At 45.4% G+C, this 21,062-nt stretch overlaps 1 protein-coding gene across 6 annotated transcripts in view; it reads right to left on the bottom strand.

The window, feature by feature from the left end:
- Nucleotides 1–21,062, bottom strand: part of Tdrd12 (tudor domain containing 12) — an 88,470-nt gene that overhangs the window by 34,103 nt on the left and 33,305 nt on the right. For all 6 annotated transcript variants that reach the window (XR_013053076.1, XM_076577638.1, XM_076577627.1 and 3 more), the window contains 3 exons: nucleotides 20,076–20,170; nucleotides 19,414–19,490; nucleotides 17,500–17,580 (listed from right to left, as the gene is read on the bottom strand). Coding sequence is in view for 5 of the 6 variants with exons in the window: in XM_076577638.1 (XP_076433753.1) it covers nucleotides 17,500–17,580; nucleotides 19,414–19,490; nucleotides 20,076–20,170 (253 nt within the window). In the remaining variant the exon portion in view is untranslated. The remainder of the gene's footprint in view (nucleotides 1–17,499; nucleotides 17,581–19,413; nucleotides 19,491–20,075; nucleotides 20,171–21,062) is intronic.

Here is a 21,062-nt window from a genome sequence, read left to right as displayed (position 1 = left end):
AGCCTCTGCCCTTAGGATGACAAAAACTAGAAATGCCACATCAAAATGCCAAAATATAGCAAGAACACATCCCCTAAGTCATTAGCACCTTTAGGAAAACAGAAAAGTCACATATATGATAAAGACATGACACTATGACATAGATGAAATAAGGACATGCCATTAAGATGGTTAAACTTATTTCCAACTTGACTGAGTTAAGAAAACCTTAGGACATTAATAAAGCACACCCTTGGGGTGTCTATGAAAGCATTTTGATACAATCAGCATATTGAACTGCAACTAAGGAGGGCAGATCAACCCTAAGTGTGGGTAATACTATCCTACTGGCTGGAGGCCAGCTGGAACAAAAGCAGAAATAGACCAGTGCAGGTATGTGATCTCTCCCCCATCTCCTACCCACCATAAGGTGAGCCATCCACTCTCCATATCCATACCAGATATCTTAACCAGTTATCAAAGTAGTCCCCAATACATCTGGTCTCAACGTCAAAATATTCTTTCAAAATAACGTTACAGGGACCCACTCCCAACAAAACTGAGTGGGATCTCATCCCACATCTATCCAAGGGTGGCTGATGAAGTTGGCAAGAGGCTACAATATGCTTTAGATCTGTCTAACTTCAGGTTCTTGGCATCTAGAGAGGCCCTCAGAGGAACAGAGTGGCTTCTACTCAACACCTAACCTCCCTAAAGAGATCTGCCTGCTGTGTTGCAGTTCCTTCCAGACTCAAACCTCATCTTGGAGGAAAAGCTTTTTAAGACACAGGAGGTTACAGGGGAGTTGAAATAACAAGGAGGAAGCTCCAGGACACAGAATCTTTACAGGCAGATGAAACCAAAGGGTGTTCTCTGGGAAGGTGAAACAGTCCATCTTTCAGGGATTGTCTTAGTTAGGGTTTTATTGCTGTGAAGAGACATCACGACCATAGTAACACTTATAAAGAAGACATTTAAATGCGGTGGCTGGCTTACAGTTCAAATGTTTAGTCCATTATCGTCATGGCAGGAAGCAAGGCAGTATGTAGGCAGACGTGGTGCTAGAGCTAAGTCTCCTTACAGTTTCATCCAAAGGCAATAGAAGTGAACTGAGTGTCACACTGAATGAAGTTTGAGCATATGAGACCTCAAAGGCCACCCCCACAGTGACACACTTCCTCCAACAAGGCCACACCCACTCCAACAAGGCTACAACTCCTAATAGTGTCACTCCCTTTGGGGGCCATTTTCTTTCAAACCACCACAGGGACACTCCCTAAATTTAGAAAGTAGACAACTCAAAGGCTTCAGGAATTCCTTGAAACTGACCAGATACACTAGGCTCCCCTCCTCAAGCATATGTAAGTTGGAAGGACTGACGAGAGAGAGCCTCAGACCAGCGAAGCAGAGACCAGCTGAGCTGTCGGGAAAGAACACCAACCTGTTGAGCTGCGGGCAGGTTGTGCAGCGCACTCTAGGTCTCCAGCTTTGAGAACTGCTCCCAATGCTGGAGTGGCCTTTTGTGATTTGGTTGTCTTAAGTCAGTACTGCTAAGAGACCCCAACCAACTCCCTAGCTTGTGGAGCTGGATTTTAGTGATATCCGTATGTTTGTCTGTGTCTTTGTTCTATCTACAGTGAGCAGTCATTTGTTCATGCCTCCCCAGGAACACAGCACTGTTGTTTGGACCTCTGCTCTGGATGTGCATCCCACACACTTTTCACCACTCAAGGGTTCAGCATTCCAAAGGAAAGGGCAGCATGCAATCCAGAGTGGGGAAGATAGCCTAACACGGGGTGATCTAAATGTACTGTTATTTGAGTTTCCATATGAGTTCCGTGAAAGGCACAGACCTAAGAAAGAAACACACCTGGCTGAAGGTGCTCACAGGCCGAGCAATGCCATTATCCTGACAAATAGGAAAAGAAACCTTAGCTTCAGCAGAGAAGGCTAACTGGGTTCTTAGCCTGAAAATGTCCTCAAAGACAAGGCAGGAGTCTTTGAGGAAAGGGCACCTCCTTTAAGTTGGCCTTCACTGCAGAAATAATGTGCCATAAACAATGAACACGGTTACCAAGCCTTCAGGCAGTACTGCTGATCCCAGGTACTCCTTTTCTGGCTATGGGCATGGTTACTTAGGTTTCTACCACTGTGATAAAAAAACTAACCAAAAGCAATTTGGAGAGAAAAGGGCTTATTTGGCTTACACAAACTAGGTCGCAGTCCACTGAGAGAAGGCAAGGCAGGAACCTGGAGGTATGAACTAAAGCAGAAGCCATGAAGGAACGCTGCTTACTGACTTGATGCATTCCCCATGTAACCCTCAATGAAGGTTGGCTCCTCTGGACAGATTCATCAAACCCCTGTACAGCAGCAGCTCAAGCTCCAAGAGTCTGATGTAGCAGGCAGCTTAGCTGTACCCTCTGGCATCTCTTTGGTTGTTTCATGACTTCTATACAGGATACTTCATGTCCTAGGAGCAGTCTCTTGTGGAAGCATTTGTAGTCCTTGTTCTTCCTTCTTTCAAAGTCAAGTCCGGGTTGATGTAGGCCAGCCACTCTTGCTCCTTCAGGATTTTCACTACCTGCTGGCACTTCTTGAGAACAAGCATTGCCAGAGATTTGCCTAGAACTGGCTGGCATCCTTATGCTTTTCTTCTTTGAAGAGAACTGTCAGTTTGGGCATGAATTTCTTCTTCTGTGAGGTCTGCTGTATGGTGCAATCTTTGCAGCATACCTTGTCCCAGACCCATCAAGGTTCTCTGCTGCTAAATCCTAACACGGATGCCAAGACTCAGTAGGCTCTCCTGGTGCCTTAGTGTTCCTGTTGGGGGTCTAAGCCACACTGGGACCCTATTGCTTATCTCTAGTCCTCATGCAACAGACCCACCTTTTGGTCCATCAATTGCTTGACCTTCTCATAAGCAGCAATTGGTGAATGATCCCTCTCAGTTGTCTTAAATGCTCTCTGAGTCTCTAGCACTCTTGGAGGTGGAGGTACCCACCTCTGACCATTTCCCTTGGGTAGGGCTTGGTTTTTGCCTTCTGGCTTCATTCAAAAGTCCTGGTACCAGGCACCTGTGTCTCCTTGGGCTTTTAGCCCTGGCTCCTGAAATATATGGTAACAATCTACTGTTCAGCTTGTCCTTCACTCAGCCCTAAGTTTTAGGATGCCATGGACTTCAGGCCTTGGACTTCTCCCTCACTATGGGAACTGTGTCATTGTCTTTACCTCCATGTTCTCCTTTAGTGTACCTTTTGGAGAAGCTCTGACCTCTACACCTAGTATAGGTAGTGGCACCTGTCTGTAATCTCAGCACTCAGGAGGCAGAGGCAGGCAGATCTCTGTGAGTTTGGAGTCAGCCTGGTCTACAGAGTGAGTTTCGGGACAGCCAGGGCTACACACAGACACTCTGTGTTGAAAAAACAAAACAAAAAAGTATATATATATATATATAGCTTGTTACAAAGGTCTACTGAGATTGACAAAAGCCGATTTAAAGTGTATGTCTAACTACTTACATCTTTGCTAACTGTTTAACACCAAGCTGCTAGAATATTTAGGTAAGTAACACTATATGTTGATAAATAAGGTTTATTTGAAAATCAAAGGTTTATGAATCCATGAGTTCTACTCAGATTCATAGCAATTTTTGCCTAGTTTATAATGAAATAGTCTTCAAAATTTTCAGAGATCTACTGAATATGGCATTTAAAATGTTTAATCAAAAAGCTTTTTGTGGGGGCTGGAGAGATGGCTCAGCAGTTAAGAGTACTGCCTACCCTTCCCAAGGTCCCGAGTTCAATTACCAACACCCACATGGTGGCTCACAACCATCATAACAGGATCTGATGCCCTCTTCTGGCATGTAGGTATACATGCAGAGCACTCACACATCAAATATAAATTAAATTAAAAAAAAAGCTTTTTGTGAAAGAGAGCCATGCCAGCTCCCGGCAGCACCCCTGACATTCTACAAAGTTGATGCACATGGAAGAACTCCACTTGTATCTTGCTTTAAACGCGGCAAAGCTGGTCACTGGGTAAAAATCTGCCCTTCACCTTGACGGCTGCCAGGACCATGTCAAAACTGTGGACAAGCAGGACACTGGGGAGTTGATTACCCCGCTTTGCATAGACAAGGTAGGCCAGTCGCCCCAGAAGTTCCCCTCCACCCACAGCAAAGTCTGCTGGGTCTTCTGGCCTGGTGGCTGAAGACTGATGCTGCCTGAGACCTCTGCCCCCGATGGCCACAGAGGAACCTAGGGTGACTGTCCAAGTAGCCAGTAAGTCCCTGTCATTTTCAATAGATCAGGAAGCTGCGTGGTCTGTACTTCTGCTTCCTCAGGTGAAATCCGCCCTTCTCAGATCTCTGATGGTGTCGACAACTAGGCTAGCGACAGCTCTGTCAGTTCAACACAGCAACCGAGGTTTCAGCTGTCTTCTCACTTCTTTCCAAACGTAAGTCAGGCCTCAGGCCTCACTCTTCTAAAGCTACTACTAGGTCTAGACACAGTTTACCTTGCTATCAGACTCCAAAAAGAGATAAACTACAAAACAGATTTCAAAGTATCTTTTTACTATTTCTTTAAAGGAACTTGCTTTAATTTACAATGACTGCTCTCAGTAATCAACCACCTGTATCTTGTGATGAATGATTGGATAGAAAAAAGGTGTGAAGTTTAAAGCTTAGGAGTTAAGGATCTGTCTTAGTTAGGGTTTCTATTGCTGTGAAGAAACACAGTGACCACTGTAATTCTTATGCAGGAAAACATTTAATTGGGGCTGGTTTACAGTTTTGGAGATTTAGTCCATAATTATGGCAAGAAGCATGGCAGCATGCAGGCATACATGGTGCTAAAGAAAAAACAGAGTTCTGCATCTTGATCCAGAGGCACCAGGAAGTGAACTGTATGCCACACTGGGCATAGCTTGACTACAAGAGACCTCAAAGCCTGCCCCCACAGTGACACACTTCCTTCAATAAGGCCACACCTCCCAACAGTGTCACTCCCTATAGGCCAAGCATTCAAACACACGAGTCTATGGGGACTGGGCTTATTCAAACCACCACAGGATCTAAGAAAATATTTTAGGGTCTAAGAAGGTGTTAAGGTAGGTAAATGCAAGTCATGTAAGGTCAAAGGACATGAAAGCTCAAGTTATAAGAGAGTGATTTAAGGTATTTAAAAAGAATGAAAAATGCTCTAGAGTTCTTTCCTTCGATATGCTACTATTGTACTAAGACTTCAAAATTCAGAGTTTTAACATTAATCAATGGAATTCTGATAAGCTATTAATCTACCTCTGGTAAGTACTGACAACTATTATTATAGTCACAAGCTTAAAATTTTAAATTTCCTTTGGTTGTCTTCTAAGTATAGACTTAAAAGTGCTTCTCATTGAGCTAAAAATGTCTATAATCTATATACATCCAGTCTTCTGGTAGAGATGAAAGCTGCCCAGCTGTCATGGTCTGTATTCATTCTGAAAATCAAGATCAAGTGAGCCTTTGTCCTCTCTGTCCGCTATGAGCTTACCTTAAAGAGTGTTCATGCTTTAACCCAGAATCGTTCCCAAGCTTCTACTATGACACAAAGGTGCAAGCCTTTTCTCCACTGTGGATCTCAGTACAGATTACAAACAGTGAGGATGATAACATGTCTAAACTGGTGGGTCTGCAGCCTTTTCTCCACTGTGGATCTTAGCACTGTACAAACAGTGAGGATGATAACATGTCTAAACTGGTGAGTCTGCAGCCTTTTCTCCACTGTGGATCTCAGCACTGTACAAACAGCGAGGATGATAACATGTCTAAACTGGTGGGTCTGCAGCCTTTTCTCCACTGTGGATCTCAGTACAGATTACAAACAGTGAGGATGATAACATGTCTAAACTGGTGGGTCTGCAGCCTTTTTTCCACTGTGGATTTCAGCACTGTACAAACAGTGAGGATGATAACATGTCTAAACTGGTGGGTCTGCAGCCTTTTCTCCACTGTGGATCTTAGCACTGTACAAACAGTGAGGATGATAACATGTCTAAACTGGTGAGTCTGCAGCCTTTTCTCCACTGTGGATCTCAGCACTGTACAAACAGCGAGGATGATAACATGTCTAAACTGGTGGGTCTGCAGCCTTTTCTCCACTGTGGATCTCAGTACAGATTACAAACAGTGAGGATGATAACATGTCTAAACTGGTGGGTCTGCAGCCTTTTTTCCACTGTGGATTTCAGCACTGTACAAACAGTGAGGATGATAACATGTCTAAACTGGTGGGTCTGCAGCCTTTTCTCCACTGTGGATCTCAGCACTGTACAAACAGTGAGGATGATAACATGTCTAAACTGGTGGGTCTGCTGCCTTTTTTCCACTGTGGATCTCAGCACTGTACAAACAGTGAGGATGCTACATGGCTAAAAAAAAATTCTTTTTTGTAAACTTAGAAATTTTCTTGTAAGCTTCAGAGATCTGGCCTGAATCCACCTTTCATGGTTCAAATGGACTCCAGATAAAAACTCCTGTCAATAACAGCCTGTTTCTCTACATGCCTATTCCTGAGGGTAGGATCTCTTCCCCTTTCCCTGTGCTTGGGACTACCTTCCCTCAACTACCAGGACCATGGGCCTAAAAATTTCAAATGTATACCTAGGGAAAATATTCTTGCTAAACTCCTTAACTTTCTTTGCCCCTAATATATATCTGATTCACCATTCTGCCACGTCCAGGTGTTCCCTCAACATCCATAACCCTCAGCTTCAAAGCAGCTAGCCCCAGGTGGCCCAGCCTCACAGACTGCTTCAACTAGGCCTGCACTTTCCTAGCCCCAGATGATCCCATTCAGCCAGGACAGTGGGTGCTCTTCCAGGACTTGGCCAGCATCCCAGCTTTCCTGGGTCCCTAAAGATGTCAACACCCCCAGACAACAGGAAGTAGTCTAAAGAGCATGGTGCCCTCATTCCTGCCTCAACATCACCCTTTTCTTCTTTTTTCATAATAAATAAATCTTTTTTTAATTTTTTTAAAGATTTATTTATTTATTATGTATACATTGTTCTGTCTGTACATATCCCCACAGGCCATAAGAGGGCACCAGATCTCATTACAGATGGTTGTGAGCCACCATGTGGTTGCTGGGAACTGAACTCAGGACCTTTGGAAGAGCAAGCAGTGCTCTTAACCTCTGAGCCATCTCTCCAGCCCAACATCACCCCTTTCTATTTCCTCATCTTTTATTATAAACAAAAGGGAGGAATGTTAGAAATTAAACATCTCCCAGCCTGGCCTCAGGGACTCAGCAGCTACACCATCACTAGTCATCAATCCTTTCAAGGGTCCTTTGTTAGCATTTCTGGCATCTCTAGCCACTTCCAGGGTTCTATGACTGTACATGCGTTGTCAGCATTCTGGTGCTGAGACTCAACAGGCCCTCCTGGAGCCCCGGGGTGCACTGAGACCCTGCTGGACCTGGTTCATCTTCGACAGCCCACTGTTGTTGTTTTCTTTTTGCTCTTTTGGGGGGCTGCCACCCAGCTCCCAAATAAATCACACAGAGATGAATCTTACTTATGAATGCCCAGCCTTAGCTTGGCTTAGTTTCTAACCAGTTTTTCTTTCTTTTTTTTTTTTGGGGGGGGGGAAAGGAAATTGTTTTTATTCATACAGTGAAACACTATACAGCATCTAAAATGAAAATCAATAGGTCCACAGTAACAACACAGACAAACTCTGGAGCCCTTGCCAAGTGGAGAGAAAAGCAAGTTAGAAATGATGGTTATCCTAAGATATCATCTGTGTGAAATTGCTAGAAAACAACAACATACGCAATGCCAAGGACACACAGACACTGCATGTAATGCTCCCTTTTCACTGGGAAAATAACACAAAACCCAGAGAGCCAACACACTAACACTGTTCACTGCAGATGGTAGAGAGGTCATACGATTATTGGCACTTTTAAAGTTTTCTAACCAGCTTTTCTTAACTTATATTATTCTGTCTACCTTTTGTCTCTGGGCTTTTCCTGTTCTCTTACTTATGTAAATCTTACTTTTACTCCGTGGCTTGCTGTGTAGCTGGGTGGCTGGCCCCTGATGTCTTCCTCCTTCTCTGGTTCCTTCTCTCTCATTCCTAGATCCTTCCTCCCAGATTTCTCCTTCTATTTATCCTCTCTGCCTGCCAGCCATGTCTATCCTTTCTCCTGCCTTGCTATTGGCCAGTTCCTTATTTAGACCATCAGGTGTTTTAGATCATCAGATTGTTTCACAGAGTTAAAACAAATGCAACATAAACAAAAGTAACACACCTTAAAATAATATTTGACTACAGCCCACATTCCAACTACCTGGCGACCAGGCCCTGCCACATGACACTGGCTGCTACAGTTGGTGGGTCTCCCTCTCCTGATCAGCACAAACGCTCCCCTGGGAATCGGTTGTCTGGCACCCCACCAGTGTTCTTGGAGGCTGAGGAACCCCCAGCCACCGCCTTCAGGGCTATAGCTGGTCCCTTTCACTGACCATCATCTCTGGCCATCACCCACAAGTGAGGCCCCGTTTGTGGCTCTCGGACCTTCTGTCCCTAAGCCTGTTCTTTGAGTGACAACTCAATGGACAGTTTGTGACTTTCTCATGTCTTGGGCCCCGTGTCCCTCGGGCCCCTGCTCTTTGATGACTCACTGAGCAGCCTATGCCTTCTCAATCGATCCTCTCTTAAGCCACTGGACCTGACTTTTTTTTCCCTCACTCATGGGGAATAAGCCTATCAGCAATATAAGCCCAGCATCTCAGAGGCTGGAGAGATGTCTTAGCAGTTAGGAGCACTGACTGCACTTCCAGAGGACCTGGGTTCAATTCCCAGCACCCACGTGGCAGCTCACAACTATCTGTAACTTCAGTTCTAGGGATTTAGACTCTGATACCTGACACCCATGGCAAAATACAAATGCACATAAAAGATAGATAGATAGATAGACCAATGCACATAAAATATAAATACATACAAGGATGGATGGATGGATGGATGGATGGATGGATGGATGGATGGATGGATGGATGAATAAACAAGCCCAGCATCTCCTCTGGGATGCCTTTTAGAAAACCTCAAACCTCCATGCTTAATGCCCTAATTAAAGGCTTCTAAACGAATCACCTTTGCACCCAAAAATGGCCCAAATACCCCTTAGAAAACCAGTTAAAAATGGCCGCATAATGGCACTTTAGAGTCTCATATTTTACGGGAGCTTTCTAACTTTTGCCAGCAGATGGGTAGATGGAAAGAGTTGCCTTAAATACAAGCTTTCTTTTACCTAAGCTCCAAACCCTGTCTGTGCTTCCTGCTCCCTGGCTCATGTGCTCCTAGCTATACAATCTGAACTAGAGGGACCCTCCCCCACTACTCTGGACCCTGCTAATGAGCCCCCCACCCCCATCCCCCCTCCCGCTTTCTGACCTCAACATACAACTGCTCCCTCAGCTCCTCCACCTCTCCCTCCTCTCCAACCCTTTGACTCGGGCACCCATTTCCATTCCTCCTGTCACGCATTCTTGAGCCACTAAGGAACCCTGGCCACACTTCTCCCTTTGCAGTAGCAAAACTCTCCAATAGAAAAGAAACTGGGTTCTTATTCCTCTTACATGAAAGAATTCCAATATATTACCCAGTCTCACCTTTCATGATATATATATATATATGATACTAACTAACAACCTACTTCCTGAGGAGAGCAGGCAAATTTGGGATCAGGAAAGAGTTGACACTGACAAAATTCACCAGACTAATGTAGCTCATCCACCTGGGCAGAAGCAGTCCCTGATCAAGACCTAGATGGGACTGTAACACCCTAGGAGGTGCTCTAGCTAGAGACCAAATTACAACTTGCCTCCTGAGATGTCTCTGTAAGGTTGCTCTTAAACCAGTGAACTGTAAGAAACTCCAGGAAATCATTCAGGATAGAAAAATCCATCTCAGTTTCTAGAATGTCTCACAAAAGCCCTCTTACAACATACTAACCTAGACTCTGAGAACCCAGAGGGCAGACAGCTCCTTAGGACCCATTTCTTTTCCCAGAAATTACCTGACACTAAGACCAAGCTTAAGCATCTGGAGAGAGGGTCCCAACCCCACAGGCAGAAGCCTTAGTGCTGGCCTTTAAGGTGAACCATGGGAGAATGAAAAAACCTGTAAACAAAAATACCAAATGCTGTCCAAAGCCATCTGACTGGCCTCAGTGACTTCCCCAGGCTCCTTACCCCCTGGGGCTCGCAGACCACTGGGTCCTTGCTTCAGTTGTGGTGAGGAAGGTCACTGGGCCCAGGCTTGTCCTAATCCCCTCAGGCCACCTGGGCTATGCCCAGAGTGCTACCAAAGGAACACTGGTCAGTTGACTACCCCTGTGCACCTCGAGGCATGGGAACATCAAAGGCAGACCACCCTCCAGCCAACCTTGCAAGCCTGGCCACTGAGGCTGCTGGGGCTCCCTTGACGTGACCACTGTCATCTCTGACAGGGAGCCAAGGGTAGTCATCACGGTGTCAGGGCAGCCCATTTCCTTCCTTCTGGACATCGAGGCCACTTACCTGGTGCTGAGGCAATTTTAAGGACCCACCTCTCCTTCTCGTCTCCCTATTGTTGGGGTAGGGCACAGCCTTACCTACCTCATCAGACCCACCACTCAATTGCATTTTCAGGGGTACCCCTCTCACCCATTCATTTTTGGTTGTAACAGCTTGCCCTGTACCCTTAATGGGAAGAGATTTTTTAGCCAAAGTGGAAACTTCTATCTCTTTTGCTCCCCACATTTGCCCAATCCCAGACTGGCCAGCAGCTCCTCTTCTCCTCATCCTCCTAGGCACCCGCCCTACTGGTTCCAACATGCCATTTCCTCTGCCAGCCTCCCAGGTGGACCCCCAAGTCTGGGACACTCAAAACCCTTCTGTTGCTAGGCACCATTCCCCTACTGCCATCTAGTTACAGGACTCTACCTGGAACATTACCCAAGCCCAGTAGGGGACTTAACCTATTACCTCTGACCTTCTAAGGAAAAAGCTGCGTTGCCCTACATCTTCTCCTTTTAACACCCCTATTCTTTTTTTGTTCTCTTTCTTTCCTTCCTTCCTTCCTTCCTTCCTTCCTTCCTTCCTTCCTTCCTTCCTTCCTTCCTTCCTTCCTTCCTTCTTTCTTTTTTTTTTGGTTTTTCGAGACAGGGTTTCTCTGTGTAGCTTTGTGCCTTTCCTGGAACTCGCTTTGGAGACTAGGCTGGCCTCGAACTCACAGAGATCCACCTGCCTCTGCCTCCCAAGTGCTGGGATTAAAGGCGTGCGCCACCACCGCCCGGCCAACACCCCTATTCTTGCAGTTAAGAAATCTATCGGAACCTACTGCCTGGTTCAAGACCTCCAGCTCATTGATTCTACAGTGGCCCCCCTCCATCCTCTGGTCCCTACCCTCACACACTCCTCTCCACTGTCCCCTCAGAACCCCCCACTTCTCAGTTCCGGATCTCAAGGATGCCTTCTTCTCCATCCCTCTCAGCACTCAGTCTCACCTGGACCGACCCCGACACCCACCTCTCCACCCAGCTCACCTGGACTGTCCTACCCCAGGGACCCAGGCACAGCCCACATCTTTTTGGCCAGGCCCTAGCTTCTGACCCTCTTTCTCTATCTCTCCCCAAATCTAAACTCATACAGTATGTGGATGGCATTCTACTTTGTAGCCCATCCTTACAAATTAGCCCAACTAACACTTCTGCTCTCTTACACTTCTTGTCCAGCCAGGGCTAAGGAGTCTCACCTTCCAAGGTCCAACTGTCCACCCTTCAGGTCACCTACTTGGGTCTAACCATTACCCCATAAAGCCATTACTTTGGATAGAAAGCACCTAACCCAGTCTCTGACAGTCCCCTCTACTAAAGAAGAGATTTTATCACTTCTAGGAATGGCTGGCTTCTTACATCCCTGGCTCCCCCCTTTTCTCTCCTCACTCGCCCCTTACACAAGGCAGCCCTGGCCCTCCACATGAACCCTCCTCCATCCCATTACTAAGCCCTTTCAGAAGCCCCAACAGCCTTCCTCCAGGCCCCACCCTTCATCTCCCAGACCTAACTGGTCCCTTCTCCCTCTATATAACAGAGAAAGAGGGATGTGTCCTTGGGGTCCTAGACCACCAGCTGGACCCCCTTGCACCTGTAGCACACCTGTCAAAGAAACCAGAACTCACCACTCAGGCTGGGCACCTTGCATACCAGCTTCAGCAGCTGCTGAGCTCCTCATTCACAGAGCAAAGAAACCAACCTCTGCGTCACCCACCGCTCTCTCCTCCTCTCATAACCTGTCCCATCTCTTAACTTACAAAGGCTTACAAACTCTACCTCCTCCCTGAGTTCCTTCTCTCCAAGCGGCACTAGTGGAAGGGCCACACTTACTTTCAATCTTGCCCACCTCAGTATCTCAAGCCTTCCTCTTCAACCCCATGCTGACCACCCCCATCCCATTCTTGCAGTGGAGCCCTAGAAGATCTACTGCCCCATCTTCACCCATCCAGGCGGGCACACTGCCTCGGGCCACCTATCCCTGGTACACAGACGGCAGCTCCTTTTTACATGAGGGGACCCGTAAAGCAGACTACGCCACAGTGTCAGATCCTGAGGTGGCTGACGCACAGACATTCCCCGCCCACACCACTAACCATCAGGCTGAACTCCTGGCTCTCACCTGTGCCTTCCAATGAGCACAAGGACAGTCCGTAATGTTTACATAGACTCCAAATATGCTTTTGATAGCCTCCTGTCCCATGCTGCCATCTGAATAGAGTGTGGAGTATTTACAACAAAAAGAGGATCCATAACTAACTCAGGTCAAATTATGGCTATGCTAAAAGCCTCCCACCTCCCCAAAGCTATAGGAATTATTCATTTGCAGTCTCATCAGACCGACAGCTCCATCATCTCTCAGGGAAATAACTGAGCTGACAAGGCAGTTAGAGCAGCAGCCCTCCAGGGCCCACACTCACCTCACCCACCCAGCGAGTCCATACACTACAACCCACATCCTCACAGTCACCCCGACACTGTCCTATCCACACCAGCTCTTTCATCCTAATAGCCAGGCCCTGTCTCAATGTTTCAAGGCTTACTTCTAGCCTACCTGAGGGCTTATAGTTTATAAAAACTATTACTGCCTCTTGTAAACTTTGTCAAAGGTCAGACCCTAATATCAAAATGTCATCACATCCCTTTTGCTACCCACAAGGCTAGTGGCTTTCTCCTGGGGACTGACTGGCAACTTGATTTTACTCACATGCCTACACTGTAGAGTCATACACATTAAGTGAGATCCTGGTTCTAGTAGATACGTTCTCAGGCTGGGCTAAAGCTTTTCCAATTACTAACAAACGGGCTCAGACAGTCCTGACTTTCTTCTCCAGATAATCCCCCAGTTTGGGATTCCTACCTCTCTCCAGGCAGACAATGGTCCTGAACTCACCTCCCAGATCTCACAAACATCTACAGCTTTTAGCATCCCCTGGCACTTCCATAGTCTATATCACCCTCAGTTCTCAGGAAAGAACAAACTAACCTCTCCTTAAAAAATATTGCTGTTACAATGTCATAGGAACTTCACCTTGACTGGGTAAAACTCTTTTTAGGCTCCGGTCCCTCCCCAAGTGACCTCTTTAATCACACCATTTTAACTCACGTTTGGGAGGGCCAGTTCTAAACCCAGGCCTCCCATCCAAAGCCTCACCTCTTCCTGATCGCCTACTGACCTCCCTACTCCATCATCTGTTCCCTCCTATGGAACTTGACTGACTACTCCCTACCCCAGTCATATGCTAACCCCTGTCCACTCCCAGTTAACATCGGAGATCAGGTCCTTCTCTCTCCTCCAGACCAATGCCCCTCACCCCCTTTCCCTAAATGGCAGGGCCCCTTCAAAGTAATTCTTGTAATGTCCACAGCTGCTAAGCTTGAGAGCCTCCCTCAATGGATTCGCCTATCTCACCTCAAACCCTTTACTCCCCCACCTCAGGATAATCTTTCCTCATACACCACAACCCAAACAGGGCCTTGTTCTCTTAAGTTCCAGAGGAAATCAATATCAACTACCCTGTCTCTAATTCCAGAAGAATGAGGCTTCCATTCCGTTCCACAACCATACTCAACTCTACTGGATCAAGAAACCCATATGCTTTCCTTCCTGACCCTCCCCCTGCCTTCTCCTGTCTTTACTAATCACACTGTGCTTCATCAATTTCCAATACCATATTCAAAGTCTCTAATTTAACTAACTAGCTGTTGTTACAGGACTACCAACTATTATCCACAGAGCTAGAGGCATAAAGACTGTCAAATGTAGCTAGGTGGTAAGAAACAACAACACCCCAGAGATATTCATACCGCATACTTAAAGGGAGACTCACAGAACATATTTTAATACAGCTCCTTATTTTTGACTACTCTCAGCAATCAACCACCTGTGTCTCCCGAGGGTTCAGGTGATGATGGTAAAGGAACAGGTGCCTTAAGGTTTGTTTAGACGGAGACAGGAAAGCTTAACTGGTAATGAGAGAATAAAGCCCACTCCAGATTCCTAGCTCTCTCGCTATGTGATTGTCCATAATCGTTAGAATTCTGATAAGAACTAATCTAGCTTGAGCACAGTATCAAACACTACACTCTACCACTACATCATCATAGCCACAAGCTCAGGACTTTAAATTCCCTTGGGATGCTTTTCAATGTGTCTAAAACTTATCTTTTTTAAACTTAAGAATTCTTGTAAGCTCCAGGGAGTTATTCTGGATTCCCCCGCCCCAAACAGGCCAGACTCACCCCAGATAAGTACTATCTCACCTTTCCTTGGTCTGGGGACACCCCCCCCCCAAATGACCAGGATCTAAGGAAAATTCTTCTTAAACTTAATTTTATCTTCTGCCCTGCCAAGCATCTTGCCAGCTCCACAAAGTCTGGACAGCAAAGTGAAAGAGGCAACACCCTAGCTTTCTCAAGTCCCCCAAAGATGACCAACACCCACCAGGTCAGCAGGAAGCAGATTTGAGAACCTGGCACCCTCACTGCTGTCCACTGCCTCCCTAACTTCTCCCTTCTTATAATAAACAAAAGGGTGGAATGTCAACATTTCCAGCATCTCTAGCCTCGTACAGGGCCCCACTGCCATGCACGCACTGTCAGTATTCAGGCCAACCCAGGGACTTAGGCTGTGTGCCGCCATGTAATCTACGCACGTGTGTATCTGCGCAACCTTTGTACACGCGCTAAAGCCCCTTTAGAAAGCAGGCTCCACTGATTCACACTCCCTCTCCCGTCATGCCTCTTTCAAGCCAGTCTACACACCCCTTCCCCTTCTTCACTCCATACCAAATCATCTCAATGTGGCTTCTGTTGTGCTTTGTGGTCTGCTCTTGTCGCCAGTAAATACAACATCCTTGCCATCCCAAATCATTTATCTTGTTTGCTCTCTCTGTTTTCTGGTCTCCCTGTCCATTTGCCTCTCTCTCTCTCTCTCTCTCTCTCTCTCTCTCTCTCATGGCTCCACTCAGAAACAGCCTTATCGCCCTCCCCCCAAACTTCTTATATGAAATCTGTTGCATGGTATGATCTTTGCAGCATACCTTGGCCCAGACCCACCAAGTTACTCTGATGCTGAATCCTACATTGGTTCCACACTAAATACTTGGGAGGCAGAGGCAGGTGGACCTCTGAGTTCAAGGTCAGCCTGCTCTACAGAGTGAGCTTCAGGACAGCCAGGGCTATACAGAGACCCTGTCTTGAAAAAAAAAAAGCAACAAAAAATACCCATGTATTATTTTTGCACACATTTGTCTATGCAAGTGTGGAAATCAAAGAACTATCTGAAGCAGTAGGTTCTCTCCTTCCACGATGTGGGGACCCAGGGCCTGAATTCATGATTGCTTGGTGGCAAGCGCCTTTACCCACTGAGCCATCTTGCCTGCCCTACTCTGTGTTTTAAGTCACCCTCCTGGGGACTCAAGAGCTACTGTTTTTCCTGACTAGCCCTTGTTCCAGTTGGGTTTTAGATAAATGTTTTTGCAATAATCTTTGCAAGCCTGTCCTGACTTCCTGCAATGAAGGACTATAATGCAGAAGTGTAAGGAGTCAAACAAGCCTTTCCTCGACAGTTTGCTTTTGGTCGTGGTGTTTCATCAGAGCACTAGAGATCCTAACTAGGATACTGACTTTCTTCAGCTCCCTGGAATACATAGTAGGTGACAAATAACCGCTGTACTTTCCACCAATCAGGACTAAGCAAAGAGCACTTAGCAAGTTACTAGGTATGACAAGGCTTTATGATAGAGAAGACAATTATCATCTCAAAGTAAATTACAATTTCTAAAGAGTTATTTGTTCCAAGGAAAACAGTCACTTATAACAGCAAAAACGATGAGCACGAGGCAGGAGAGAGTCTCTTGGAGAGGGTGTCAGTATTAGAAGCCACCAGCCCCATCGTGAACCCCACACCAGCCTTCAACACACTTGATTCCTCAACACTGAGGGGCTTGTGCTAGTCAGGCCATACAGGACATGGGATGGCTTTGGAAGGGGCTCAGCAGGCTAACACTGATAAAGAACAGTGATACAGCATGGACACACTATTGTAAGCAGTCAGTCTTGTAACTGCAGAGCAGCCAGTTACTCAGAGGTGAAATAGTTTCAGCTGGTAGTTGCTGTGGGATGTTCTGTATGTTAAATGTGTTGCTCTGATTGGTTAATAAATAAAACACTGATTGGCCAGTAGCCAGGCAGGAAGTAGAGGCAGGACAAGGAGAGAGGAGAATTCTGGGAAGTGGAAGGCTGAGTCAGAGAGATGCTGCCAGCCGCCACCATGAGAAAATGTTAAGATACCGGTAAGCCATGAGCCACGTGGCAACTTATAGATTAATAGAAATGGGTTAATTTAAGATATAAGAACAGTTAGCAAGAAGCCTGCCACAGCCATACAGTTTATAAGTAATGTAAGTCTCTATGTGTTTACTTGGTTGGGTCTGAGCGACTGCAGGACTGGCAGGTGAGAGATTTGTCCTGACTGTGGGCCAGGCAGGACTGGAGAAAACTCCAGCTACAGGTAGTCTAATATAGGAAAATCGGAAGCATGGGTACAGACAGTTTTATGGACTACACAAGTATCAAATGAAGTTACTGCTGTTACGAGAACAGGAGGCGGACCCATTCATCATCAGAAAACTGGGAAGGAAAGCAAACACCACCCACCAAAACAACAGCCACAGAATGTATAAAACTCTACCTAACACAATTTAAAAACTGTCCACCTCACCAAGGGACCAGGACGAGAAGACCCCTTACACCAGAACTAAGATTTAAGCCTACAGGGGACTTCCTGGATATGTACTGTCTTGTAAGAATGGAGGTTTGAAGTAAAAACAACAGAGGTAAATTCTTCCTGCTTATCATTTCAACAACTGTTTCAGTAAACAATTCGAGTCAGGGGAAACACACAGCCAAGCAAACCAAGCCTTACTTCACACAGCCGTTCTTCTCATCACAGTCCTTCTTTTCAGTCAACCGCAGAGGCTTCTCATTTGGCTTCTGGCTAAACCCACTGGAAACCAAAACACATGAAGAGATTTATTCATAAGTTCAAACAGGCAACTGCCACTGCTGATGGTCCCCATTAGAACCGAGATGCTAGGACCCTGATGCTGAGGAACCACAGGCCTTACTTGTATGACACAAGAACTGTTGGAGGGCAGGGTCCTGTCCTTGTCCTTGTGGCTACTCAGAGTTGAAAGGCTTCATTTAAATCTGGCATGGCCATCATTTTAAGTTATGTTACCATGTTTAAGGCAGTTCATCCCGAATTGGCAAAGGACTTCCCTGTCTGTATTCCTTACAGTCTGCCTATTCCATTCTTGGAGGATTATTTGACAAGAACCCAGTTGGAGACAGCACAGTTTCCATTAGTTGCTTCAAAACAAGGCTGAGACTGGGCTGGAAACTTTATCAAATTTGTTCAAACCACAAATAACCACTTCCTGGAGAAATTTTAAGCAGCAGTGGTTAGGAAGCACTTAATCTACCTAGATGCGTGTCTGTGAGAACAGAGGCTAAGCACTGACTATGGACCCTTGCCTGGTACTGGCCACAGCCTCTGCTGCTGAGACTGGTTTAGTTCTACAACAGAAACTGGTCAGGCCCAAAGCAATCACGCGGTAAGAAACACCCTGGCAACTAACACAGTTCTGGAGACTGCTTCATCTTCCCCTCCTCTGTCAAGCTGAGGGTAGCCTAGATGCTCAACTGCATAGCAAAATGTAGCTATCAAGACTGCCTTGCCATGCAGAGAGACAGGAGGCAGGGCCCTGTGGCCCAAGCCTGAGGAGTTCTCACTGTTTTCTTCTTGTCTCTGTTCTCTTCTGGTACTGCCCCAAGGCCACCTCCAACCCTGCAGCTATCAGCAATATGTCCTACATCACAAAAGAAAACCCATCAGTGAACTGGCAGAGTCCTAGGCTGAGCACAGGAAGACCAATCCCAGAGCCACTCACCAAAGTCCTGCAAAGAGCTGACACCACAGCCACCCACAGAAAGTGGGACAGCTTTCCTCTAACTTCACCAATACTATCCCATGCATCGTAAAGAGGACAGGGCTACAGTTGGAAACTTGGGAGATGACAAGGAGCCATCTTTGGGCTTCTCCAAATTTGTAACCTACCCAGCTATGCTGCTGTGGCCTGCATTTACTCGACCTTCACATCATGGCCACTCTGTTCACTGAAGGTGCCTTATAGATACAGCTGGGTCCAACTAGGCAACAAAGGGATTCTAGACCCACTACCAGCTTTCAGTCCACTGTGTTGCCAGCTAATCAGTTGTAAAAAGAATTTTTCCTTCCTTCAAAGTAGTGTATTTTGAGCCAAAATTTCCAAGACCACCTTTTTTGTTGTTGTTGTTGTTGTTGTTGGTGGTGGTGGTGGTGGTGTGTGTGTGGAGGAGATATGTCTATCATCAACCTTTTACATACTTACTGTACATGTGACCTTCTGCATTTGTGGACTCCACATTTGTGCAATCAACCAATCAGACTGGAAATTTTGGCAAAAACAAACTGCCTGTATTAAACATGTAGATTTCATTCTTTAACATTATTCCCTAACAATACAGTACAGCAACTACTTATATAGTATTTGCATTGCATTAGGTAGGTATTAGAAGTCATCTAGAGATGACTTAAAATATACATGAGAATGTTGTAGAGTGTATATAACTATGATGCCACTTTTATATTTGGATTTGGGCACACACAGCTTGATAGTCTCAGTAGTCCTGGAACTAAGTCCCCCTCCCCCAACGCTAACATGAAGAGATGACTATGTAAAGCTGTATTATACTGTCCTATGGATCTAGTCGGCTAAACTGATTTTTCAAATAATACCTTGCTGCTGGAATATCTGGATCAGCATATATGGTTATGCCTCTTTTTGTTGGCCAGTATACTGAAGACTCAATACACTGTAAGAAAGGGGAGAAGGAGGGAGGAAGGGAGAGAGGGAGGAAGGAAGAAAGGAGAAAACACACACTTTTAAGATTTATATTTTTGGAATCAAAATATAATGGAAATTATTTTCATCAACAATCATTCCAGACAGTTTTCATACATGCATGCATATGCATATATGCATACACACACACACACACAGAGTCAAAGAATGCTATCACTATAATCATTAGATTAAAATGTCAAACAGCAGGCAATTGGTATTCACATGAGTGTTTAAAATGCCCTATAATTACTTTCATTTGTCTTTGTCAAAAGAACTCTAAGGCACATTAGAAGTGAAATTAATTATGTGAATGCCCCCCCCCATCCAGACAGTCACACATCTGTGTTTAGTGAGCACAACAACCTTTTACAGAGCACTTCCAACTCCCCAGAAACAGAAGCTCAACAAGCAGGAGGTAGCTACCTTGCCCCATCAAAGCAAACATACAAAGTACATCCTTCATGGGTTTCTAAATATGAAACACACTTTCTGTTCATAATGGAGTATTAATGTCACATGAACTTTATATTCAGTGAACATTTAAACATACAACCTTGTTTATGTGTTTTAAAGGGAGGCACTGCTGCTTCTTCTCAAACATAATTTTACGTGAGTCTCTCAAGGAATCCTTACATTTTACAGCTTTATCTGCAAAATGAAGATAATAAAAAGCTACCTTGAAAACTATTTATATAAAATTGGACAAAAATAATAAAAACAAACATTGATACAAAATCTCAACACATGAATTATTATCTAGCAGATTTAATATTAAACTTATAGGGATAAAAATTAAAAATCTTGCTTTGGGACTGACAGGACAGCTCATCAGGTAAAGGCCCTTGCTTCCAAGCCTGACAACCTGAGTTTGATCCCAGGTCCTTCATGCAGGAAGGCGAAAACCGACTATTGTAAGTTGTTCCTGACCTCCACAGGCACCCATGGCATATATATGCACACATTCACATGCACGCATACACGCTAAATAAATGCAATTCAAAAATTTTTGCTTCAATCCTTTTTTCTAAAATGTGGTAGAAATTCATATACCAATTTACTAAGAATAAAGCAATTTTCCTAACTTGGCAAGCTGTACTTTTCAAAGGAGGCCACAATTATGTATCCAACATACATGCTCTTTCTACAATGTACAGGACACCAACCTCCACAAAAAGAAAAGACAGAATGAAAAGAAAAAGAAGGAAAGAAAGCCAAGTTCCTAAACTGAGCTCAAATTCCCCAGCAGCCAGCTATCAGGGAACTGCCAAAGAAAAAGCAGCTGCCGCCCCCAGACTCCTGCAGACTGCAGAAGCAACCAGCCAGCTGGCTGCAGACAACAGACCCTGTAGTTCCAAACACAGCTGTCAAACTTCCCATTCTGCCCCAAACAAAACCCCTGCCCCTTTCCTATCCTTAGCTACAGCTTGAAACCTAGAACCTGCATGATCACTGCGCCAGATCTGAGATGCCACCTCTCAGGTTAATTAAAGCTGCTCTAGCTGTTGAAATTACCTAAACTCTTATCCTTTATTTCTTTCTA

Source organism: Peromyscus maniculatus, chromosome 1, assembly GCF_049852395.1.
Source record: "Peromyscus maniculatus bairdii isolate BWxNUB_F1_BW_parent chromosome 1, HU_Pman_BW_mat_3.1, whole genome shotgun sequence".
Taxonomy (NCBI): Eukaryota; Metazoa; Chordata; class Mammalia; order Rodentia; family Cricetidae; genus Peromyscus; species Peromyscus maniculatus.
This window is presented reverse-complemented; position numbering and strand designations above follow the sequence as displayed.